The sequence below is a fragment of the Nilaparvata lugens genome, chromosome 2, assembly GCF_014356525.2.
Source record: "Nilaparvata lugens isolate BPH chromosome 2, ASM1435652v1, whole genome shotgun sequence".
Lineage (NCBI taxonomy): Eukaryota > Metazoa > Arthropoda > Insecta > Hemiptera > Delphacidae > Nilaparvata > Nilaparvata lugens.
In genome coordinates, this window is record NC_052505.1 from 76,450,410 (window position 1) to 76,477,337 (window position 26,928).

Genomic DNA, 26,928 nt, shown 5'->3' on the forward strand with positions numbered 1-26,928 from the left:
AGGATAGACTTGTTAGGTTAGGCTTAATCAGTTTGTAAAATACATATAAAATACAATAAAAGTTGTTTAACAAAATTCTCATTGAAATGAACTTACTTGACTTCCGAATCAACTGAATGTTTTTTCAAACCTTTCCACTTATTAATATTTTAAATCACTTGATTTCAGCCGATATATATTGAAGTTTGTTATTTGTATATTATGTTTGCTAGAGCAGGTTAGGCAAGATTATGTTTGATTGGTTATGTACGTAAAATGCATAATTTTCGAGTTATATGCGAGAAACCAAAAATGGTACCTTTGAACCACCCCACCCCCTTAGCACGGGGGTTAGGGGTGGGGACTTTTGATATGTCTACCTCCTCACTACCCTAAACAGAACTGTGGCGTCAATATTGTCTTCCAAACTTTTCCCTCTATACCCTTTTTTGAGCATTCATTGCCTGGACTATGTGGGCAATGTTGAGACTAGAAAAGTCCCCTCCTCCACTCAACTCACAAATACCGAAGAATACGAATAATATTCTTTGAAACGATGTAATGAAGAAAACATTAGAATATCAATATGAAGATTAAATCTTTTCAATTAATTTTAATGATTTTCTGCGATAAACATCAATAGGTAGTAGGCCTACTTTACAGTTGACCACTTTATTCAAAACCACTTATTCAAAGGATGATGAGAAAAATATACTAATACTTGACATCAGAGATTAGAATGTATTTTGAAAAATCAAAACTTTTTCATAAAGTATACTTCCCTCGAATGTTCAATTGTTCAACAAGGATTCGAAAAAAATTACTGATACTTTTATCATGAGAGATTATAATGTATTTTTAAAAAATCAAAACTTCTTCAAAAAGTAGAATAAGTATACTTTACTCAAATATTCAACTATTCAAAGCAGATTGCCTTCACTGAGTGTCTAATTTGACAGGGCTCTGCTATAAACTCAGCATTCTCTTGGTTTTTGAACATCATTCTAGCAATACCAGAAATCTGGTCTTGAGTATTCTGCACCAAACGATGCATCCATTTACAGTTGAAAAAAATCAAAGAATATTTCGCTGAAATATTGAAGTGTAGTGCAACTGAACCTTTCCAGTAATATTGCAATATCATCAGTTCCATTAAAATACTAGCTTGATCGTGGTTCCATTTCAAACCTATCTTAACCCTGAAGTCTTTTTTGATAATAACATGATGTAACAGCAAAGGCAGCTTAAGGCCCGCCGCAAAGTAGACCCACGCTAATCTACGAAAAGCAACCCAGGCCTTGGGATGTTTTGTGAACCAGTGCTAGGCTTTTCTAGACATCTCTTGACAGAGGCATTAGCACTCGTATAACCTGGGCCTTATAGAAGTGGACACGGCTTCTCCAGACCTCTGTGTAATGCATGCAATGAATATCCACTTGCCAGCTTAATAAGAATAATTGTCAGAATAATTTCTGATTAATCCTATCTTCAGACTAGATGATAATATTATATGTATATAGTGATATCGGAGTATGGAAGAAATTACTTTTCGTTGCATTATCATTGAAATGCAAAATTTCAAAAAACCTTGTGTATACATGCATCGAAATGTTCAACCTGCTGCCGGGCTCGGTGAGGGATCTTCCTATTGGTGTTTTCAAGAAGAGGCTGTCAAGGTAGCTGATTGAGAAAAGCTATTACAGTATCAGTGATTTCCTTGGGGAAATGAGAATAGCTTTGAGGGCCTGTGATGCCATGCCATTTTGAATCTCAAGTTCAAAGCTTTTTATTTTTTTTTACTCAGGGAACACCTGACTAACGATCTAGACTTTGGATATTTGTGAGTTCTAATAATAATTATGTATATATAATATAATATCTTTTGTTTGACACAATCCAATATCAACACTTTTCTCGTAAAAGATTTGAAATAATTATTAAAATGAACTGAAATCTCAAACTAGGCCTACTTGATGAAATGAAGCGCACCGGTATATTGCATTGTACTTATTTCCGTAGCAAACTCACTATTCCAATTTAACGACAGTGTTGTCACTCAAAAACATAACGATTGTTCCAATTTATGAATAATTAAAAAAAAAATTGTAAAATGGTTGATTTAGAATATTATTATTATTATTATGTCAATTTGAATTTGAACTGGAATGGCGCCATCAGGTATACCAACATAAGTACACTTTCAATCTACGATCTTTCTTGCCATGATGTTGGCAACAGCAGAACGTTGCAGCTTTTCCGCTTTCCGGTTATGCATTTTATTTATTCTGGGATTGCAATTGCTATGTGGTGGGTGAACTATTGCTGTCGATAATTGTAAATTTTGTTTTGGCTGGATTTATTTGCTCAAATTAAAAACTTTTTATCTGTCAAACTCTTTTAAATCTGATTTTACATATTTTTTTCAAATTGGCATCTGCTTTATATTGTAACTTCGGGCAAAAGTAGGTCAAGTCAAGTGTAGTAGCCGAGTTCACGCAAGACAGGAACATTTTTCATGTTCTTCCTCGTGGTCTAAACCTGTTTGGATAGGTAAGTAAATTCTCACATGAAAATATTTTTCATAGAATTATAAATGTTTAAAACTTAAATCTGTAATTACTTTATAGACCTATTAAATGCTTCATTTTTATCATCTTTGTCAATATTGTCTTGGTTTTTGATTGTAATGTTTAGGAAAGGAGGAAACAGTAGATTATGAGTACATAGGTTTTTGCTTATAGGATCTTATTCAAAACAGCATTCTTTTTCAAATTTTATTTTATAGCCTAGTAAAAATAAATTAGAATTGGGGCAAAAATTTTTTTTACGGCGCAATTGTATCCTAATTTTTTTGAAAATATCGAATCAATTTGTACGGTCAGTCGCCCATCACTTTTTCTTAGTTTTTATATTGAATTAATTTTTGCTTATAAGATTCAGTTTTCTACTCCTTCGATTACTTATTTTATTCCAATTGTAAATGCCAAAATATTCATATTAAACATATCTTTTAGTTTTTTTTAAATTTTAATCATTTGCTTGTTAGGCTAGATTGGTTAGGTTTGGTACTATAATTGTAAAATCTTATAAGAATTCGCTGAAGAATAAAATTCTAAAGTTGCGTTTACTCCAATTTATTTACTAATTGTTTAATTTTCGTCCTTATAGATTCTATTAGATTGAACATAACTTATCATACAAATGATGTGCGTGTGTTTGTCAAGCTCCATTTAGACTAATAGAATCTATAAAGAGAAAAATATAGATTTTGTTAACAACTTTGGTGTAAACGTAGCTTAAGTCATTGTTGGTGGTCAAGAAAAAAGTTACAGAGCTTAAAACATATTTTTATAGAGATGCAATTTACTAATTTCTGTATACTGTGTCCTAACCTAAGGTTTGCTGTCTTATCAGGATAGACTTGTTAGGTTAGGCTTAATCAGTTTGTAAAATACAAGTACATATAAAATACAATAAAAGTTGTTTAACAAAATTCTCATTGAAATGAACTTACTTGACTTCTGAATCAACTGAATGTTTTTTCAAACCTTTCCACTTATTAATATTTTAAATCACATGATTTCAGCCGATATATATATTGAAGTTTGTTATTTGTATATTATGTTTGCTAGAGCAGGTTAGGCAAGATTATGTTTGATTGGTTATGTTTAAAGTGACCAGATTTTGAGGTACTGATAACGGGACAGCCACTCAGTCGTGGTGGAAGTGGGGTGGGGAGGTTTGTTGTGTTTGATGTAATGATGAATATTTGAAGGAAAAATTGAAATCCTTCTTCTTCATCATCTCAGTAATAAAGCATTTTAGAAACCATATTTATTAGAACATTGTGTTTATTTTGAAGGAAACACCTCACCCCAAGTTTTTCGGTTTGTTTCAGAAACACTCTGTATAGTTTTTAGCAAACAGTGTAGAAAACAAATTGAAAAGCCACATAAAGCATTCACTTGAACTTATTATGTACTCACATCTCAATATTTTCTGATGAATGAATTTTCTCTTATTTCAGGTTTGTCAACTCCTACTCCATTCCTCTATTCCACTCTTTCTTTCAGATTGTTTCAATGTGATGTGTGGTTTAAAGAGTTACTTATAATTTAAAAATTAAAAAAAACTTCGAAGTTAAAGGTAGAGATTAGAATATAGTATTTGAAATATGATACTTGCAAGAGAAAACGGGACAAATAAGAGTCCCGAGAGGTTTGGTGGGGACAACGGGACAAGTCTCCAGAAAATGGGACTGTCCCGTTTAAAACGGGACGTCTGGTCACCTTACTTATGTTAGGACCTATACTTTGGTAGTTTGGTTTAGGACAGATTAGGCTTTGTTAGGTTAGGTGTACAAAGCGAGGCTTAAGGTTTGGTTAGGCTTAGGTTGAAAAATGATTAGGCTTGATTTAAGAATCTATAGATTTGCAAAGATTTTTGAGATTAGGTTATACTGTATAATCAAGTTGTACATTATTTTGTAACTAACTTTTTACTAATAGACAATTTGGTTACAAAAGCAATAGAGGTAGCCTAGGCTACTCATACTATATTAAAGTCACGGGTAACTTTTATGACATGTCAAAAGCTTTTGATATTATTTCACATGTTATTCTGGTACAAAAACCCAGGTATTATGGGTTTGTTGATTTATCTATAAAGCTTACCTATAGGATGTCTTACTCAAGTGATAGATTTGAGACAGTTTTTCACATAATTCTTTTTCTAGTTTTTTAAAGTTGTATCAGATGTTCCCCAGGATTCCACACAGGGCCACTAACTTATTATTTATTTAAATGATTTGCCAGCAGCAATAAGTGGTAGTGAAGTAAATATTAAACATTCTGTAACCAAATAACTTTTTCTAATAGGGAAGCCGGGGTAATAAGAGAAAAAAGGGGTAATAAGAGAACCACTAATTTGTATCTCTAAATCTAATAGGAGTAGAAGAATGAAAAAAAAACATGCAATAAGTTAGCCAAATGGTGAATCTGAACAATTTATTTGGAAGCTCTACGATTTTTCAAATATGTAAAAAAAAACAATTCTCTTATTACCCCACTGACTTCTCTTAATACCCCAGGTGGGGTAATAAGAGATGAGGCTGTAATTTTCTCATTAGAAAGTATTCAGAAGTTTGTGGGGTATCAAAAGAAACCTTATAATAGGACAAGCTTTGGGGGAAAAATTATAGAAAAATACATATTTGTTAAAAAGTTTTTAAAAATCAAATATTAATCCGCGGAAATTAGTGTGGAAAATTACACAAATAAGGATTTCTTAAATTGTAAATAAGCTAGAACACCCCAATTTCAGTTTTTGTCATCTTAAGACATCAATGAAAACCAATCAGTGGTAAAAATAAAAATATAGTAGCTCAACTCACCTTTTTTTTATTAGTTGGTTTTAAAGCAAGTTTGGCACTTTTTCAGACGTCAAGTTCAACCTAAGAACCACTTATTATCACATAATAAAAGTTTTTTAATGTTTCTCAGCTACATATATCCACTCTTTTACTTACTTACTTTTTTTTTACTTCTTATGTCTTCTCCGTAGTCTGCTTGACCGGGGAATCGTCTTTTTCGTCCCATCGTGGGGGTGTCGGTGTTCACTTTTATTTAAGGTGTGAGAAGGTGTGGTCATCAATGAATTCTGCAATGCTATAGTATGGTCTGTCCATCAGGTATTGTTTTAGTCTTCTTATGAAGGTGTTGTCATTCACTAGGGATTTTATGTTGCCAGGAAGCAGGTTAAACAGGTATGCCCCCGAATAGGCCGGAGATCTACTATACTTCTTAAGTCGATGCTGGGGGAGGCTTATGTCATCCACGTTGCGTGTTCTATAACTGTGCTTATCTCGTCTTAAAGCCGGACTTTGGTTTACCACTAGGATGATGGATTCCAGGATGTATATTGAGATCACTGTGAGGATACCTGTCTGCTTGAAGAGTGGTTTACAGTGTTCTATGTAGTTTTCTCTTAGTAGGATTTGCACTGCCCTTTTTTGTATCCTTAATATTCTCGAGATTTCCCTGTGCTGATGATCCCCATGCGACGATGCCATATCTCAGGTGTGACATAAATAATGAGTGATATGCGATTAGTGCTGTCCTCTCATCAGCAATATTTCTGATTCTGCGGATGACATATGTAGCAGAGGAGAGTTTTTTACACAAATAGTCCGTATGTTGCCTCCAGGTCAGATGGTTGTCGATAATTACACCAAGGAACTTTGTGCTTTCCACTGTTTTTATATTACTGTTTTGTGGTTCATCCTGGGTTTGGTTTGTTGGGGTGAAGTTCATGTGTACTGTTTTTTCATTATTTATGGCCAGTTTCATTCTATTGCAGATCGAGGTAGCTTCAGTAAGAGTTGATTCAACTATATTGTTTCGATTTTCCTTTCTGTTTGTGGGAAGTAGTATAGTTGTGTCTGTTAAAGGTTATATCGGTGAAGAAATAAATTATTACGATTATTTGAACATTATTACTGATTTTATTTTTACTTTAAAAGTCAAACCAATACATTGAACTCAAACGTTTTACTTAAGGCATGTTACACACACTTCACAGAGACAGAGTTCAGTTCAGAGTCACCTGTGCCTTGCCAACCACACATATGATTATTTAGTCTATTTCATTGATTCCAAACAACACGCCCCCTCAATGAAATAACAAAAAAAAATTTATCAAAAAAACAAAAAACAAAGTAAGTTATAAGAAAATTAACATAGTTCAAAAACATCTTAATTATAAAAAAATATTATTTCTAAACTTGACAAAAAGTTCCTTTCCCAAGGGTTTTGTGAAAATGTCATTTAAATCTATGCTATCCTTTTGTTGAAACCCCCTAGCAACTAATCTAGCCTTGTACTGAATGTTACCCTTCTCATCATTTTTAATTTTAAATACCCATTTGCTATCAATAATTTCTTTGTTTTCTGGTACAGTATCTACCTCTGTCCAAGTATTATTCTCTTTCAAAGCATTTAGTTCAGTTTTTACTGCCTCCAACCACTTTACAGAATTGTTTGATTTCATAGCTTCAGAAAATGTAAGAGGCTCATCTACTTGTAGACTAAGATAACTGGTTTCATAGTCTTTCAACCACACTGGTTTTTTAATCACTCTTTTCTCTCTCCCTCTTATTTCATTATTTTCATCCATCATTTCTTCTCCACTTTCTTCATTTACTTCTACTTCATTGATTCCATCTTCAATATCATTTGTTTCAATCTCAATACCCTCAGCTTCACTTGTATCAGTTTCTTCTACTTCATTATTTTCAATTTCTTCAACTTCATTTATTTCAGTTTCTTGTACTCCATCATTTTCAATTTCTTCAAATACATTGTTTGGATCATTACCTTTTGCGATTCCCTCAATGTCAAGGCCTTGATTTATCTTGAATACTTTGGGGTCAGAATATTTTTCACCTTGGTTAGATTGCTCAACATTTGAAAAAATTACATCCCTAGAAACAATTATTTTCAAGTCAACTTCAAACAAACCATTCGAATTTTTTATGCCTTCCATAATGACTTCATTGTCTTTCAACACCTCAACCCTATTTCCACTAAATAAGACCTTACCATCGTTCTCAGTGATAGCACTTACAGATAACAAATTTTTAGAAAGTTCTGGAACATATAAAACATTATTTAAGTTGCATTTGTCTGATTTGATGTTTCCTACCTCAAGAGCAAACATTGATTCATTTTCCTTGGCTACTCCTACTTTACAACTAATTGGAATGGAACTATCAAATAGTGATTTAGATTTTACCATATGTGAAGTAGACCCTGAGTCAATTACGAAAGTGTCATAGTAGTCATAGTATTTTACATTAGAATTAGTAGTTAAAAAGGATACTTGGTTCTTCTTCTTATCATTCTGTTTTTTACGAAAGTAACAGTCTTTGTCTTCATGATTATTCTTCTTGCAAATACTACAGAATAGACCACTTTTCTGTTTCATTTTATTTCTGCATTCACGGGAAATATGTCCATAATTTTTGCATCTGTAGCACTGGATTTCCGATGTTTTGAATACCACTGGTTGCAAAGAATCACCTTTATCAGTAGATAGTCTGCGTTCTTCATTCACCAACCGGGAGGTTAGGTTTGTGAGATTTCTGTCACAAATTGCGGTTGCTTCCCACGAAGTTTGAAAGTGGGTGTATTTCCTGGGCAGGGAGCTGAATATTTTGCCAATAACCATCTCGTCATCGATTTCGTGTCCAACAGATTTCAATTTATGGGTCAAATTTCCAGACGGCTGATGAAACTAGCAATGTCTTCATTAGCCTCTAGTGTAAAATTGAAAAAGTCCTGCATTAGAGAAAATTCTGTTGTTTTTCATCACGTTCGTAGATTTGACACAGTTTTTTAAACATTTCACATGAAGTTTCACAGTTCAAAATGTGATTCAAAGGTTTTGAGTCAATTGTAGTTATTATTATTTTCTTGGCTTTAGCGTCCTTCAAATTGAAAATAGAAAGTTCTTTTTCTTTACTAGGGTCGTTTGGTTTTAATTCTTTTCCATTAACAATATCACTAAGTCCTTGAGAGTCGAACAAAATTTTAATTTTAAATTTCCACATTTGAAAGTCTTCATCGTTGGATAGCTTTCCAACCATACCCAAGTCCGAATCACTGGAACCAGCCATTTTTACTTTGAACTCGATTGCCTTACCTGATTTTACTTTTGGGTATTTTACTTTTACTTTTAATGTTTTTACTAGAGTTCAATCACTTCATCGGTATTACTATTTTAGAGTTGAATCTCCGAACTTCCATTGTTGTCTTGCACGAGAGTATTTAGGCTAGGTTAAAAAAAATTTTTTACTTGCACACGAAAGATCCAGCCTGGGCCCATAACCTGTTAAAGGTTATATCGGTGAAGAAATAAATTATTACGATTATTTGAACATTATTACTGATTTTATTTTTACTTTAAAAGTCAAACCAATACATTGAACTCAAACGTTTTACTTAAGGCATGTTACACACACTTCACAGAGACAGAGTTCAGTTCAGAGTCACCTGTGCCTTGCCAACCACACATATGATTATTTAGTCTATTTCATTGATTCCAAACAACAGTGTCGTCTGCAAATAGGATACACTTTTTGTTTTCTTGTAATTCATCCGGAAGATCATTTATGTATATAAGAAAGAGCAGCGGTCCCAGGATTGACCCTTGTGGTACTCCTCTTTTGACTGATCGTGCTGTTGATTTGAAAGTGATTATTTGATTTTGTCTTTGGAAATCCAGCTCTACATATTGTTTTCTATGTTGGAGGTAGTCTTCAATCCACTTGAGTGCTCTGCCTTGAATTCTCATTTTTATTAGTTTTGTTTTGAGTATGTTCCAATCGAGTACATCAAAAGCCTTCCGGAGATCGACAAACAGTCCTGATGCATATTTTTTATCCTCCCATATCTTACACACCTCATCACAGAGTTTGGAAATCGCTTTGGCTGTACTATGATTTTTACTCTACGAACATTGTAACTCTTGAAAGTTTATAAAAATATTATTTATTAATTTTTTTAATGTTATTTAACTTCTTTTGTAAACTTTTTTTTAACGCGTGAAGGATCAAAACTCAAAACGAAACCAATTTTAAACTTAAATATTCTTATAGAAACAAAATGTCTTTAAATAACCTATGGACAGTTTTTGACTAATCATTTAGGCTTTCACTTTATTCTTCATGGTTTTGTATTTTTTATCAATTAAATTGATTTCGTGTCTTTTTAGTGAAAAGGGTCCTTATCCAAGAAGTTTAACTGGTCCATGAAAAATGAAATGATTCTTCACAATTTCGGTTTCTTCCCTGCCTTGAGGTGGCCAGTGAAACTGCTCCAGATTTTTCTTCAAAAATTTCAATTTTGAGGAATCTTCATCATAAAAGTCTACTAGCTTTGCCAAGTACCATGTTTCGTCATAATATACTTTTCAAGTAAAAGATTGACCTTTTCACTCTGGGCATTTTCATTGTCACTTTCTTCAGAAGTAAATTCAGTCCATTCAGATGAACTGTCTTTCAGCTCTATTTCACTACATTCTTGTTCGGAATCTGAGTTAGTAACTATAGTTTTCTTCTTATTTACGATCACGGGCACTCTTTTTTTGGGAAATAGCTTTCCACTTTTAGTTCTTATTCCTCCTTTACCGCATTTCAGTTTCCAATTGATCTTGTTGTTGTTCTTCCATTTTCTTGATAGCTTCATCGGATGTTATTATTGATCCTACATCAAATGTCAATCTTTTTCTTTTGATTGGTTGAGTCTTAAGATCAGTGTCCTTAGTTTCACTCAGCTTTTCTCTTATGAACATTTCGAAAGGGGATACTTTAGATGGTGTTCTTTTACTTGGTGTAGGCATGTTTTTAGTTAGGCCTATTGTTTTTTTTAGGTGTTTTTTGTTTTTTATCGGCTGGTTTTTCTGGTACATAATCTAGTAGGTCTACAGGTTTGTGGATGAAATCAGGCACATTGGTCGTTTTTGATGTAGACGGACCTGGCTGTGGCTCGGGAGTTGTCGTAGGTAGTTCTGTATCAATCTGAGATCCTGTGATTACTGTGCTACATCTTTCATCTGTGGTCGCTTGTATTTTTTCATTATTCTTCTTGTATTCAACGAACCTCTTCAACTTAATCTGACCATAAGCTGTTGTAGGGAACTTTTCTGGATTGACTGGTAGAAGGCCAGTAGATTCGAATCCGGAGCGCAAGTTCTTTGGCTTGAACGATTCCTCCCAAACAACAGCAAGTTTTTTAGCAAACTCTTCATTTGGTAATGGTATTCCAGCATGTTCTCTGCTGTACTCTATCATTAACTGGTTCAAATGATTTTTGATTGGCTTAAAAACTGTCTTATTCAAAGGTTGCATGAAATGAGTTAAATTTGGAGGCAACCGGACTAATACAACATTATTCTTCACAGCGGTTTTTGCTAACTCCAGGCTTGTATGAAATGCTGCACCATCATACAACAAAATAACTTTCTTATTGCCTCAGATGTCTTCTGCTGGTATTTCCTTCAAAAAAACGTTTTTGAACCAGTGTTCAAAAATACCTCCCTCCATCCAGCCTTTCTTTTGGGCTGTGTAACATGTTCCTGGGTAGGCACCTGTTTTGGGGATCCAGGAGCTCCAGACATATTTGCCTGAAAAAACTATAAGAGGTGGTAGTTTTTTCCCACCATCCACAAGCAAGAACAGTTGTATTTTTTTTCCTGATCCTGGTATGTTTTTTGAAATTCTTTTTGTCCCTTTTCCTGCAACTACTTTTATTTCTTTTAAGTCATGGTTAAATCCAGTTTCATCACAATTATAAATTAAGTGTGAATCTTTCTCTGGTTCAATATCAGCTTCTTTTAGGATGTTTTCCCAATCTTCATAAAACTTGTGAACTGTTTTTAGAACTCTTGTTAGACCTTCGCCACAGGAGCTTAATGTCTGCAGGTAAGTAGCTATGGCTGCTTCATCCTCGGCGGACAGGGCGGTTTTCCTACCTCCTTTTATATTTATTATTCCCTCCTCTTTATAATGTTTTTCCAGAGTGGAAAGTGGAACTCCATACGTTTGAGAAGCCAGTTTGAGTGTTAGTCCTTGATTTTTCACTGCTGTTAGGGCCTTTTGCATAGCTTCACTGCTGTAGGTTACCCTCAGTTTTCCTTTTGGTACATAAGTTCTTGGCATTTTTTTGAAAAATTTTAATAACTTTCACTAGATAAATGTTCTTCAACATGTACTTTTATAACTTTTAACTATGAAAAATCAACCGAACAGAGCAAAAACTGTAAAATAAAAAAAAACATATGAAATGAGTTCATCAGCATATTTTCTTATTACCCCACCGTCATAAACACTGTGGGGTAATAAGAGAATTGGTAATAATTATTTTTCAAATAAATTAACCCAGCTGATGACTCCTTTCATTTCTTCTTTATAAACCTGGAAACAAAAAAAATGAGCATCAATTTTTTTAACAACTCTTTACTTATAAAATGTATCCTATATATACATTACATATGAGAGGCTTACGGAACTCAAACCACTAAATCAGGCGTAAGCATTTTTTTAGCATAATATGGTGATGACTTAACATGAAGATTGGAATACACTTACAACTTTATTTAATAATCCAATGTTCAAACTACTAAAAACTATTTTTTTTTTAATTTTTATGACTTATTTATTTTTTATGATTTTTTTCTCTTATTACCCCATTCTCTTATTACCCCAGCTTCCTAGTCAATTTGGTTACAGAAGCAATAGAAGAGGTACTCATACTGTTATCTCAGAGTTCTAGAGAAATGGAATTAGATGCCTAGATGGAAAAAGCCAATAAAAATCAAAGTGGAGTCTGGGTGTTTATTTTTGCTGATGATCTAGCGATACAAGTCAAGTGTGACTATGTTCCACAATCAGATAATCATGTTAAATGATTGAAGCAGACCAGAGGTCCTGGATTTGATCTCAGATATGACCAGAAGAAAAGCCTGAACACTCCAGTGTTATTCATGGTCATGAGGTCACTGCCATCAGATCATGTTAGTGTGTGGTCATTTAGTAATCATTTTGATGAACAGTTTCTATGTAGCTCCCTGCTAAAAATTGTTACTCGAATGACGCGATTAACCCAGGAATGCCCTGGCCAACGATAGAGAAATTTTTATTTGGTCAAGTTAAATGGCGGTCCCGGCTGAAGAATAACAGTCGTGTCTCGTATGGCATGAATCTTGATGACTTATTATTTAGTAAGGCTAGGCAGGTTATTTCCGTAACGGACTCTCCACTGTCACTAAGACTATAGTTTGTGTAAAATAAGTTGAGACTTGGCCCTCCATCCGAAGAAATTACAGGGTTGCCAAATTGTGAAAAATTGCAACTTTCTCAATTTTCCAATTCACCTTCAGAATTTGATGTAGAATAATATCATCGCCGATATCCTAGTAGTACTAAAAAGCTTTAGGGTTGAAGGTTTAAAAGGAAATTTAACTTTTATGATAAAATTGGAAACATTGAGAAGATTTTGTTTTTCTTTTAAATATCACTTCCCTCAGAATAATGGGGCGTCGTAATGCGTAATAATTTAGTATAAAAATTAATGGGGAGAATGTCTCCTTTCTATTGGTGTATTGATAATTTTTATCCGACTAATAGTTTTTTTAATTATTATGTTCAATGTCGAGACATTTTGACAAAAGAAACAATTTTTCACATGCTAGAAACTTTTTTGTTTCAAAAGATAAGTAGGTGGTGAAAACGAGAAATTTTCTCACAAATAATTGAAATAATTTCTCCAATTGTCAAAAGTACTCGGAAGAGCATAATTATTTTGGCCTCTCAGGAATTTGATAGTTAAGGATAGCGGCTGAATGGTGTGCCACCATTCTATGTTAGCAATAGCTGGGATCAACAAAATCAAAATACAGAACGATTGAAAAATTCAGCAACTGCAAGCCACACAATTATAAAAAGTGAAAATGACAACCTCGCCTCGAATAATCCAAACAGTGTTTCATTATAGCCTTTCGAGAGGCAATCAGCTGCTTGCGATTGAAATAATTTAGTCAAATATATTGTAAATTGTCAGCCTTCAGCATACAATTTGGTATACAATGCATACCATGCAGCCGATCTCCTAACTTGAAAATTCCTTGGAGACCAAGATACAATCTTCCGACTACTTTTGAAAATTGGAAAAATAATTTCAATTATTTGTGAGAAAATTTCTCGCTTCCACCACCTACTTATCTTTTGAAACAAAAAAGTTTCTAGCATGTCGAAAATTTCATGTTCTCTGCTCGAAATGTCTAGACATTGAGGAACATAATATAATAATTAAAAAATAACTATAAGTCTTATAAAAATGATCCAGACACCAATAAAAAGGAGATTTTCAAGATTGGACCAATGTTAACTGAGATATGGCAGCTTTAGTGGTTGGTGACTCAACTTGAGGGGGTTGTGTAACATTATTTTATTGTTTGAAATGACCTAAAATCGCTTACTATTAACATTCAATGCAAATAGAGATTGTTGCACATTGAGGTGACTATCCTTGCCTTGGTTTGCACTGCAACAAACTTTCAGTGGTCACATATCACTAAGGTTTGCCATATCTCAGTTATTATTGGTCCAATCTTGAAAAATCTGGTACCAATCGATAGGCAATTAAATCTACTAAAAAAAAGTTATTCTTGCAAAGTTTTTGTAAAACCAAAGGTTTCTGAGTTATTTAAAAAACAAAATTTTAAATGGCCGCCATTTTGTTTTATGAATTTGAAAAATTGAGAAGATTTTGTTTTTCTTTTAAATATCACTTCCCTCAGAATAATGGGGCATCGTAATGCGTAATGATTTAGTATAAAATTAATGGGGAGAATGTCTCCTTTCTATTGGTGTCTCGATAATTTTTATCCGACTAATAGTTTTTTTTTTAATTATTATGTTCAATGTAGAGACCCAGGAACAATGCCCTAGACTATATAGGTAGGGAGTTCGTAAACATTCTGTATATTCAAGTGTCTCCTCAAAGGGTAGCTTATCTATAGGGAACACAAATTATAAGTTAGGAAACAATATTACAATTGTTTTTTTCTAGATGTACTTGTTTATTTATTTAAATAAAGAAGAAGAAAAAAATTTATTCAAAATATAAATTATTTACTTTTATAGGAGATTTCTACTCATCACTGCATATCTGCAAAATTAAAATCTTTTTAAATTACCGTACTGTTGAAAGTTTGCCTTTAGCTTCTTTATTAATGAGATAGTTGATTTGTTTTTACAAATAAGAAATGATTAGCTATTTGAATGTTGTATTTGTATGTTGATATAGGATGGGTGACGAGGTGCGAGGTCGTGGACGAGGGCGGGGAAGAGGGGTGAGGCCTCCAGCGGCAGGGGGGCCGCCCGCGGGACCCACACAGCCCCATCAGCCGACAAGGGGCGGAGGGGCGAGAGTGGCCCAGCCGGGGCCAGCACCACAGGCGGGGCTGCCGGGGCGGGCCACCACCAGTCGTGGCAGGCAGCAGGCATCTGGGGGCGGCGATGAGCTCACTTCAGCCATGAGAGGACTCGCTGTCAAACAGGAAGTCACACCAGCTGGCCCATCAGGTTCTGGTATGTTCACTTTCTAATTTCATCATAACTTGATGAATTTTTTTGTGTTAATAGTAGCTGTTTGGATATTTTTCATTTGAATTCCTTCATATGTAAAGCTAGCAGTCAGCATTATCTGTGAAGTTCTTTGTCATATCTTTAATCATTGTATTGACTCCAGTACCTTTCCTGATATGCTCAAGCTTTTTCTAAAGTAGTGCCGATTTTTAAAAAAGGTGACCTCAACCTATGTAGCAACTATAGGCCAATATATAATATCTTTAGTACTAATTTTTTCCAAAGCTTAGCAGATGGTTGATTTCATTGAGAAAAATAACTTGCCATCTTGCAGGCAATTTGGCTTCAGGAAAAATCATACTACATGTGAGGCAGTTCTTTATTTCATTCAGGAAATATTAAATGGTATGAAAGGTAAAAATTCTGTGAACGCAAGACTATTTGATGTGTCAAGAGCACTGTCTCTCATGACATTCCACTTTCTAAACTTGAAAATTTTGGTTTTGATTGTAGATCTGTAGCACTTATAAAGGTCATATTTAATGGACCGATTTCAGGCAGTGTATTTTAATAAATACATGTCTGGTTACAAGCATGTTACCAATGGAGTGCCCCAATGCTCAATTCTAGGACCATTACTGTATATGAATGACCTGCCAGGCAATATTGAGGATGAGAGCTTAGTATATATGTATGCAGATGATGTGTGCCTGAATATCGTGACCGATCTCAACAGAAGAGAAATCTTATTAAATAAAAAATTAGAACTGATCTCTGATTGGTGTAATGCTAATAAACTTGCTCTGCATTTGAACAAAACGCAAAACGTATCTGTATCTTATAATAAATTGAATTCAGGGCATTCTGTCAAATTTCTAGGTATCAATATACAGAATAATATGAAATGGAAGTGTCATATTGACTGGCACTATCCCTAATGTAACAAGAGGTGTTTTTATGTTGAGAAGATTAAAGGAAATAGTGTCTCAAAAATTTTTAGTAAATGTCTACTATATGTGCATTCACATCTTTAGTATGGAGCTATATTATGGGCCAATTGTAGTGATTCCCATTCACTTTTTGTGTTACAAAAAAGAGCAATTAGGAACCATGTGTAATGTTCCTCCCCTTACGCACTGTAAACCGCTATTTGTTAGATAGATTGAGAATTATGTGTTTGCCGTGTATTTTATTTTTCAATGTTTCTTATTTGTAAAGACTAGCTTGCTCTCATTCTCTAGTCATTTTGATGTTCATTCGCACAACACAAGAAATACGTTGAACCTTAGAAACGATTATTGTCGGTACAAATCTAGTCATATTAGTTTTAGAGCTTGTGCAATTAGGTTTTATAGTCATTTACCGTTACATATAAGAGGCTTACTCATTATAATGAGTAAATATAAACTTATAATTAAGGATTTTCCAATAAACTGTTTTAATACTAATTATGAATATTTTGCCTTCAATATGGAGAATTTTTAAGACGTTGATGTGATGATTTCTTTTTGTTTTTATGTGGTATGATTATTATATTTATATATGTAATTTTTTCATGACGTGGTCTATACAAATTGTAATTTTTGACACATTTGCTATTGACACATTTTGTTTTTTCAGGAGATACAATTGGTAGAGGCGCTTTGCGAGGCACTCGAACCATAGAAAGACCAACGTTCATCCGTACTAAGCCGGATAGTTGCGCAAACAAACAAGGTGAGTCATTTCCTCTCTCTCTCGACTATTCATTTACTAGTCATACTTACTCCCTGGGAAATCTATGTCCGTTGTGAAGTTGCTATTGGGTACACGAACAGAGATACTATAATCCCTAGCTTGCAAATAAATTTGCAAAAATTAAGGCCGTCCGGCTCGCAAATATACAGGGGTTCTGACTACAGCTTTAGCTCAGTGATAGATGCATGAGTATTTCCACAGTAATAGACCACCATGGGTTTAAGCAACTGATAGTTAATAATTCTTACCGCTGCTCTCTTGAAGATATTATAGAATGCCAGGAAAGAAATCAAAAAGATAGTCAGTGACTGGTTTACAGTAACCATTAATCCAATCAAGAATAATGAAAATCAACTAGAGTTTCAAAATGCTAATCATGAATACAGGTGTGCACTAATTTATCCTTTCGAAATTCTTTATTACTTACGACGCCAATTCTAGACGGTCTCTGGATCCTTATATGATAGATATACTGTAGACTTACTACAGTACTATAATTATCAGTAAATATTTGCTAACTGAAGAATGTGACTATCATCAAAGGATGATAATAGTTGCTTATAAATGAAACTGGTTTAAATGATTCATCAATTGAATTTGTTGCACGAAAATAATGCTTGGTACCAAGACAGCTCAAACTGTATATCACGAGATGGATCAGGTAACGAATAAAAATTTCTAAAACTTTGTATGCTGACAAAAAACACAAATATATTCTCATAAATAAATATCACTATAAAATATATATCAATGTAAATAGGCTTTCCAATATCTAATATCACAGGAGTTATTAGCATTAACAATAACATTTGCTATAAAAATATTTATTAATACTGATATATGAAAATTCAGGTCGATTCAAAATTTAGCAAATTAGAACCTGTACAGACTATAGATTCAATAAATTTATTTCAATCAATTACTAATAATTAACATAAATGGTTATTTAAATCTCAGGGATATGAATTCGTGCCATGCACGGAAATAAGCCTCCTACAGATTTCAAAATATATTTATGAAAAGAGTTCTTAATAAATATACTATAGTGTCTGACACGTTGCGAGGTATTCAAGCTTGATTCAAAATTTATATAGCGCTTTTGAATAATTCCTCAATTCACTAAAAAGGCTTTATTTATGAGCTCATTAATTATATCATTCACTCAAAAGATGTTCGCTGAAGTTCTCGTTGAATAGGTAATTAATTATCTCCAATAATTAATTAGTCAAATCCTTTCGACTCTGCTGGGATAATGTATAGTCCAGATCGCGTATAATTTTCTATCAGTATTAGTTATGAATGGGAATATTTTACAATTAAGAACTCTTCAACATTCACTGAGTTCACAAATGATCAATTACTAATAATTGGACATTAAAAAGGGACTGGCTTGATGCTTTTTTAAAAATATCTGAAAAAGAACCCTATCCTCATATGCTGCCGTATCGGTCGAGATCACAAGCCAGAGAGACCTTCCTAGAAAATTTTCATCTCTTCCTCTAAAATTTGTAAGCCCTCGTCTGATTGGTTTTCAAGTCTTTGTAAGACGTGATATGATTGGCTATTCAAGATTCAGGGTTCCCCTAGCTTTTTGTTACACAATAAGTGAATAAGTTCATGCTTAAATAATTTATATAATAGACCGTAAGAATTTCAATTAAATAAATCTTAATAAATAATAATGTAATAATGAATAAATTTATTTTTTATGTGAGCTCTATACACTCTTGCTTTTCATATTTTTTAGATACCAATAAATATTCAAAGTAGCATAATAATCACTGCTTTTCAATTATATAAACTTTTCCCTAACATATAATACTTATACAATTACAAAAAATAAGATATATTTATATTACAATAGTTGGATGGTCGGTCAGCTGATTGATTGTTTGGTGCCAACTCTTTCTCAAGTTTGAACTCTTCTTTTTTCAGCTCATGCCAAGCCCACCGAATTATTTCAAGTTTTATTTCACCCATAATGTTTTATTTTTAATGGGAAGGTTGTCATATGATTCATGATTTCGATACAAAATTGCAGGAGAAAATATTACTGGAACGTCTTCGTAATGCCTCATTGACATTAGTCTTTCAAAGTTTGAAAATTAGTAGAAACGTGACATGGAATGTGTCCTTTCACCTGATTGAGAACAGTGCCAAATACCTAACTCGCCATCGGCTACTTATATATTTGATGTGGAGTGCCCCAAATGAGTAAGTTGTTTTGTATTGTGCAGGTGTGACTGGTCAGAAGGTGGTCTGCACAGCCAACTATTTCGCCATCGAAACGAAAGCAGATTGGCACCTGTACCAGTACCGGGTTGACTTCAACCCCGAGGAAGACCGCACCATGGTCAAGCGTGCGCTGCTGTCCAATCATCGCGCTCAATTGGGCGGCGGATTTGTATTCGACGGAACCATGTTATTCACCCATCAACGTCTGGCACCTGATGTAAGTTGGCAACAGTTTTGAATTGCTTATTAAATTACACTGCCATTATTGAGCTAGACAATATTGATTTGAAGGTACAACCAGCTTGAATCAGTAACAATAGTATGTTCTCCACTATAATTCAGTTATTGCATTTTGCTTTCAGCCAATGGAACTAGTGTCAAAGAGGAAGCACGATGATCAATTCATAACGATGACTGTGCGCATGGTGGATAAAGACGCCATCAAGTATGGAGATCAAACCTATCTCCAAGTGCTGAACATCGTCGTCAGAAAATGTATTGCCAATTTGGATATGACTCTATTGGGGCGCAACTACTATGATCCAAAAGCTAAAGTGAGTATTCTAATTAAGAGTCAGCATTTATTTCTACTTATTACGTTAATATATTACAGTAAGTTAAACAATTACATATCCATTGTTGAACTACTGCATTAAATTTAATGTAGGGATAAATGGGATTTCTAAATGTTTGTCATCCAGATTAAAAAGATTTTTACGCATTCTTAGGAATTTTATAGATAAGGTAGATTGACCTGGACTGTTTACCTAGAGAAAATATGAAGTAAAATATATAATTGGAAGTATTAGTTCTAGAAAAATACGAGACATGATTGGCAACGTGATCGCTCTGTTAAGCTATTGATAAGTTATTAAGATCCATGCGCCTGCTGCTCCTCTTGATATCATTTACAGTGAAAATCTAAAGCTGTAGGTTCACTCATCTGTCAGCATGATTATTGTTGCACGCGCAAGCTTGGATCTCATGTGGATACCACCTCAACAAAAGTATAAAGGAGCTTGCTAGGGTTAAAGACAACACGTTGAGTTTATCTGTGATTGTCTCGTAATGTAGATAAGTTGAAGGCGGCACACTACTACCCTTGTGTGAGGAGACTGAGTCTGACAAAGTCTGAATGGTGAAGATACTAGAGGAAGATATTAGGCGTTTAGAATGTAGAAAGAGCTAACAGGTAGGATTCAAGTCTTCCTACCAAAGGTACCTTGGTTGTAGCCTATGTAGCTTCTAAGTAATTATTATTTTGACAGGTGAATCTGTATAATTTTAACAGTGTATAACACGTCAATTAAATATTTAAACTACATCTATAATAATAATATTGTAAAATAGGATTGTAACACCCGAAACTGAACAGTTTATCGTTTGATGAGTCATAACGGTAGATTTTTCAACAAAACCAGCTATATTAGTATTGCAATTTAGAATAACCTACAATGTGTTCTGAAGAGTCAAGTAAATAAGTAGACCTATGCTAGAATTACTTTTGTCAAAAACCCGGGAGAATATGATTTTACATATATCCATAAACGCTTCATTAGCGAGCTATACAGGGTGAAAGATTTCGCCCGGAATTCAGTAGCTCTGGTGAATTACACCGATGCTGAATTGTTTGGGGACTAGTTTTTGAAAAACTTATGCTGGATTAATATGGAAAAATATCTGAAAAATTGAATAAAACTAGTCTGGAAGCTGTAGTGTGAGTAGTTTTTGAGAAAAAAGTTGAAATATGCAAAAAATTTAAGTAGAAAAACACATACTTCTACGTTTGATGCCCAATAACTCTCTTTAATGACCAGTATAAAAAAAATTTCGCAATAAAAATTGTAGAGAATTTAATTCTGAAAAAAATGATGGAAGCTGTGTAAACAAAATTAGGATAAAATGTATTCTTATGTAGTGCATTACACCACAAAAATTTGCTGTTTTATGAGGAGAGAACTAATAACTCATAAGTTGTAGCTGATTGCAAATAAAATATTCGGTTTCTTATGAAAAGTTTCTTATATGAAAGTAGCATATCTAAATGACATTAAACTTATACCAAAAGATTAGTAGAGTGCCATTAAGCCTGGGAGGAAGCTCGAACAGAAGTAGATGATCTCCTATGATTCCTGCCCAAATGTTTACTGAAAACTAATGTTGTGGAAGATTAGGATTGATGGCATGAGGATTTTCAGCTGCCCAAATATGTTAGTTGTGGACGTTAACGATAGCTGTTCTTGTAAAGTGTGCCTCGTCGGTAAATGAAACGGTTGTTAAAAAGTTTGGGTAAACAAGTTTTACTAAAAACCATCGGCAAATACCAGCACGGGGAATACAGTCTCGTGGCAATAGAGTATGAACTTTCTGGAGGTGGTATGGATGTAATTGTTGCTCTTTTAGTATCCTCCAAATAATAGATTGATTGACATTAAACTGCACTGACAATTCTCTCGTGTTCTTCTCGGGATGTTCATAAATTTCATTAAGAACTTGTTCTTCTAACTCAACAGTCTTGGTAGATCGGGGTCTCCCTGCATTAATGTGCTCTTTGGATATCAAAGAATCTGTTTCAGACAGACGTTGATGAATAGTGGCAAAAAACCTTGAACTTGGACATACTCGATTAGGAAAGTTCTCTTGATACAAACGTCTTGCTCCAGTACTATTACAGTAGTGTCCCATTCCATACATTAAATGCATGTCAGCTAATTCGGAGTATGAATAATGTCTAAAATTACCTGCCATTTTTTAAAAAGTTAACACTTAACACAAAAGCAAAGTGAAATGGTTACAAATAACTGGTTAATTGATTAAACAAAAAACACAGCGCGGCTACAGTAGGCCTAACTTACAGTTTGTTTTTTGTTCAACAGTGAGCTAAAATATTTCTGAAAATAATTTTCAGCTGATAATTTCTTTTAAATATTTTTTTATTTAAATCAAAATAAATCAGCTGTTTTGGAACAGCTGTTCTTAAAATCAATGTTCTATTTGCAATCAGCTACAACCTATGAGTTATTAGTTCTCTCCTCATAAAACAGCAAATTTTGTGGTGTAATGTACTACATAAGAATACATTTTATCCAACTTTTATTTAAATTTAGTTTACTTAGCTTACATCATTTTTTTCAGAATTGAATTCTCTACAATTTTTATCGCAAAAAATTATTTGTTTACTGGTAATTAAAGAAAGTTATTGGGCATCAAACGTAGAAGTCTGTGTTTTTCTACTTGAATTTTTTGCATATTTCAACTTTTTTCTCAAAAACTACTCCCACTACAGCTTCCAGACTAGTTTTATTCAATTTTTCAGATATTTTTCCATATGAATCCAGCATAAGTTTTTCAAAAACTATGAAGTTTTTAGTCCCCAAACAATTCAGCATCGGTGTATTTCACCAGAGGAACTGAATTCCGGGTGAAATCTTTCACTCTGTATAGCTCGCTAATGAAGCGTTTATGGATATATGTTTATAGGTACTTTTTTCTTATTTTTACCTCTACTATCACGTATTGAATTATTTTACCATAATCATGAATCACCCTGTATAATCTTGGCTGTTAATCAACATGGATTTCATATTTTGATGCCAAATAAGTCATCATAATTTATTATTTGGCTGGCTCGCTATTTATATTATGGGTTGCTTGTTGGAGTAAGTGATAATGCGCCGGCCTAATAATCAAGAGAACCCGAGTTCGAATCTCGCCCGGGGCAGAAGTTTTTGACCGTAGCACAATCACATAATTATATACGGCCACCCCGTCTTTCGGAGGAGACGATAAGACGTCGGTCCCCACTACCTAAAAAGTAGTCCTCATCCCTCTCATTCATTACCCACGCAAAAACCTAAGAGCTTATGTGGGCATCACTCTCAGTATTATTATTTATTATTACTTTTCAGATAACAATTCCTGAATTCAGCCTTGAGTTGTGGCCTGGATATCTAACTTCGATGCGCCAACATGAACATTCTTTCCTACTTTGTGTGGAAATAATCCACAAAGTGCTGCGTCAAGATACGGCTTATGACCTGCTGAGATTAGCCATGCAGAGAGACTCCCGCAACTACCAGGTAATTATCATTCATCCAAGTAGGCTTTGGTTTTTAGCTGCAAGTTTGATGAATTGCATTTGGAGTATGCATAAGTGGGGTCGCAGAAAACCACCAGCCCTGAAAACCTGCACAACCAAAAAGAAAAAAAGGGACAAATTAGGCTATTTTGTCAAACTGGGACGACGACAAACTAGGTATTTTTCTCGATCCAGCTTGTCGCTTCACACACACAAGCTTGGTTTAATCGCGGAAATCAACCACCCCTGGCCGAAAAATTCTATTGACCAAACGGTGACAACGTTTTCCAACTCGCCGAAAGTGGCATCTTTCTACAGAGATTTTAAATATAATTGATATAAATAAGCATTTTATTTCAATATAATATTAACATTTTGTGTAAGTGATAAATAGTATTACATTTCGAATTAATGAATGAATTATTTATTTGCCAAAAACAAAATACAAAAAACTTTACAAAAAATATATTTATATATATTTGCTACTGCACTCAACTAAAATACATACTTGAAAGTTGGGGAACTATAAATAATAAAATTTTGGCTCTACTGGCAAAAGTAACACTTGAGCGCAAAGAAAAAGTAACATTTTATTCATCATATTTAACTATCAATTCCTGGTCAATAGACCTGGTTAACTAGTCAAGCAGTCAACGGTTCGGTCAATAGAATTTTTCAGTTGAGTAGAGCCAGTATGAGGATCATTAATAATATTTGAACTAACCTATAAAATAGATAACGCAAATTGACCACCTTCCCTGATCTGAGCACATAGCCTATAAATATCTTGGTTTTGTTTTCAATAGTTAGACATTCAGACTTATACACCACGAACACATGCCTTATGCTTTTCATCAGCTAATGCCATGCTCATTATATCTGTATTTCTAAAGAAAGACAGTGAACAGAACGGGTGAACTATTTTTGTCCAAATCTCAGCTTTTTTATTCAGATTATTGACTATACCTTGACTAATTAAAGTATTTTACCAATAGCCTAGTTTATTATTCATACGGTAATAATTATGGGAAAAGCAATTGCAAGTTAAGTTTAGCTATTGTCCGTTTTTTATCTAAGTTTGTAATTCAAATCTACTTCAGATTGAATGAAGTCAAATTTTTAAATTGACATCAATTTTGAGAAATTTCTTTTTTTAAATATTTTTCAAAATACTGTCATTCTGCACCTATATTATATCGCATGCCAGCTAATCTTCGTTGTTGTAGTTAGAGCTTCATTTTTATACTTGAAATCACGAATAAACAATAAAAATAGAATCTTAGGCTTTCAAATTATTCAGCCTTAAACCAATTAGGAAAGCATACTCTCGTATGATTAGCCATATTCATGTTATTACTGTAATAGGCTCATTTAATTATTAGTTTAGCAATGAAAACAGCATTGTGTAAATTATCAATCGTTTTTAATTTAGAACATGTTAACATCGCAAAAGCTCAATTTGTCATTAAAGTTTAGTAGAATAATGTTTCTGGCACTTGCCAGTGCTCCATGCTCGACTAAAGCTGGATTACGCACTACGCTAGGGAGCGCTAGAAGTGGTATGGTGACCGCGTTGGTCCCCCCCTCATCACCAAGTATTATCACATCGATTGATACCTGATTATTGATGACATCTGTTGGTACTCTGAAGGTGGCCAGTAACGACAGGACAAGTGTGTTGAACATGCTTGTACACACTTACTCGTCATACATGTTATGCCATCAGCCAAAGGCTTCCGAAAAACTTTTTGGAGGTCAAGTTTTGGTATCTTCGATTTCAGTATACCCTTGACAAGTATATTATTTATTGTAAAACTGTTTTTTATGTAATGAAAGAATATTTTATATTTGATGATACAAGAAAAACATTAATCTAAGCCTGCTGCAGCTCGTCTCAACTATTAGTTGAATCAAAAAAAGAAAAATGTTTTAGTGATGGAATATTATCACATGATGAGTAATATATATATATATATATATTATATATATATATATATATATATATTATATATATATATATATATATATATATATATATTTTTCATTTTTGAATTTATTTCTTTCCAAAAACATACATGAAAAAGTCAAAAACTAAAAACTAACTTAAAGCTAAAGAGAAATTAGTGACTGTATAAAATTCATTTTTTTTTCAGTAAACTCGTTTATACTGTAGCATGCTAAATCCATCAAATATGCTCTCAGCAATTCCTTAAATTCTGATCTATCAGGTTCATGTCTTATGCAACCTGGGAGACAACCAATAAATTTTATTCCCATGTACGTTGGACTTTGTTTATATTTTTCCTTATTGTGTTTCTTTATTGTAAAATTATTTTTATTTCTTTTGTTGTAATTATGTATATATGTGTGTACATTATGTATAATTATGTGTTATCTACTTGCCGTGGGAATCTAGATTCGTTAGTTTTTATATATAATATTGTCCTATAAATGTACAAGCTGTACACCGTCATGAACTTTAACTTACTGAAGAATGGCTTGCATGATTGCTCTCTATCAAGATTTAGAATTATTCTTATTGCTTCTTTTTGTAATAGGAGTATTTTATTTAAGTTTTAGATGCTTGTTCCTCCATATATTTCAATTCTTTGTTTTATAAATAATATAAAACAAACATCAAAATATTCTTTGATTATTTTCGATATAACTGCATGCTTTGGTTGCAGGACATATTCAGAAATGAAATGATCGGTCAAGTGGTATTGACCAGTTATGGTAACACCGCCACTTACAAAGTGGATGACGTGGATTTCACCTCAAACCCTGACACCACTTTCGACATGAAAGGAGTCAAGACTACCATCCGCGACTACTACAACTCGGTAAGTCTTGTTATTCTACCATCCTCATTTTCCCACCATAATCAATTACATTATTTCCCCAGAAGCTTTCTTCTGTTTGAAAGTTGAGATTTTCTGTTTTCTATGTAGTTAGTCTGTTTCCATGATATTTACTGACTAACTGTAGCAGGTTCAACTGTATCCAGTTATTTTCAGTTTATTGAGTTGAACGACTTTTATTATAGGAGGAAACTTCTCTTGCCAGCTTGTTGGAATGTTGGTCTTGTTTTCCGTACAGTGCCGTTGACAACAAGTAAAATCATACGGGATGTAAAAATACCGTAATGCAAAAGAAGCCCTGGTGTCTAAATGGATTGTAACTACCGGCTGAGGGCCTCAAGACTTGAACACTACATATTAATTTGGTATTTATTCAAGGATAGCAGCAGAGCAGTATAACAAAATAGTACTGTAGAATAGAATAGTCATGGATAGAGTGAGGGTAGAGCCGATTGTGTGATGAAAGTTGTCGACATTTGTAATTGAGTTTTGGATGTATGATTTGTGATTTCAGAAATACGGTTTGAAAATTCAAGATGGCAGACAGCCGCTGTTGGTGTCGAGGCCGAAGGCGAGAGACGAGCGTGGCGGCCGCGATGGTCCCATCTTTCTGGTGCCTGAGCTCTGCCGCATGACTGGCATCACCGACGAAATGAGGTACAACCTTTTTTATTAGGGGTCTAATCACAATACTTTGTAATAGGACCACCTTCATAGTTTATTTATTACCTATTTCATCTACTTTCTATTATATTTTATCATGAAGTTTAATTTTTCATGGTATACTTTCATGATAGGTTTAATTCCACATGGATGCAAATAACAACTTAGTTTGCTAATGTGATCTGGTATAGTGTTGATGGCTAAATATCTACAATATTATTTTCTTAAAT

The 26,928-nt window shown here is 33.8% G+C and overlaps 1 protein-coding gene across 2 annotated transcripts in view; it reads left to right on the forward strand.

Annotated features, from left to right (window-relative positions):
• LOC111048352 (piwi-like protein Siwi) overlaps positions 1–26,928 on the forward strand; it is a 36,567-nt gene that overhangs the window by 1,137 nt on the left and 8,502 nt on the right. The window contains exons 1-8 of one of the 2 annotated variants that reach the window (XM_039421751.1): positions 2,232–2,529; positions 14,844–15,127; positions 16,745–16,840; positions 19,099–19,313; positions 19,459–19,650; positions 23,005–23,175; positions 25,862–26,017; positions 26,550–26,692. In XM_039421751.1, the coding sequence (XP_039277685.1) occupies positions 14,845–15,127; positions 16,745–16,840; positions 19,099–19,313; positions 19,459–19,650; positions 23,005–23,175; positions 25,862–26,017; positions 26,550–26,692 (1,256 nt within the window). In that variant the 5' untranslated portion in view covers positions 2,232–2,529; position 14,844. Of the gene's footprint in view, positions 1–2,231; positions 2,530–14,843; positions 15,128–16,744; positions 16,841–19,098; positions 19,314–19,458; positions 19,651–23,004; positions 23,176–25,861; positions 26,018–26,549; positions 26,693–26,928 lie in introns of those variants that run through there. The other variant, XM_039421752.1, reaches the window with a different exon arrangement.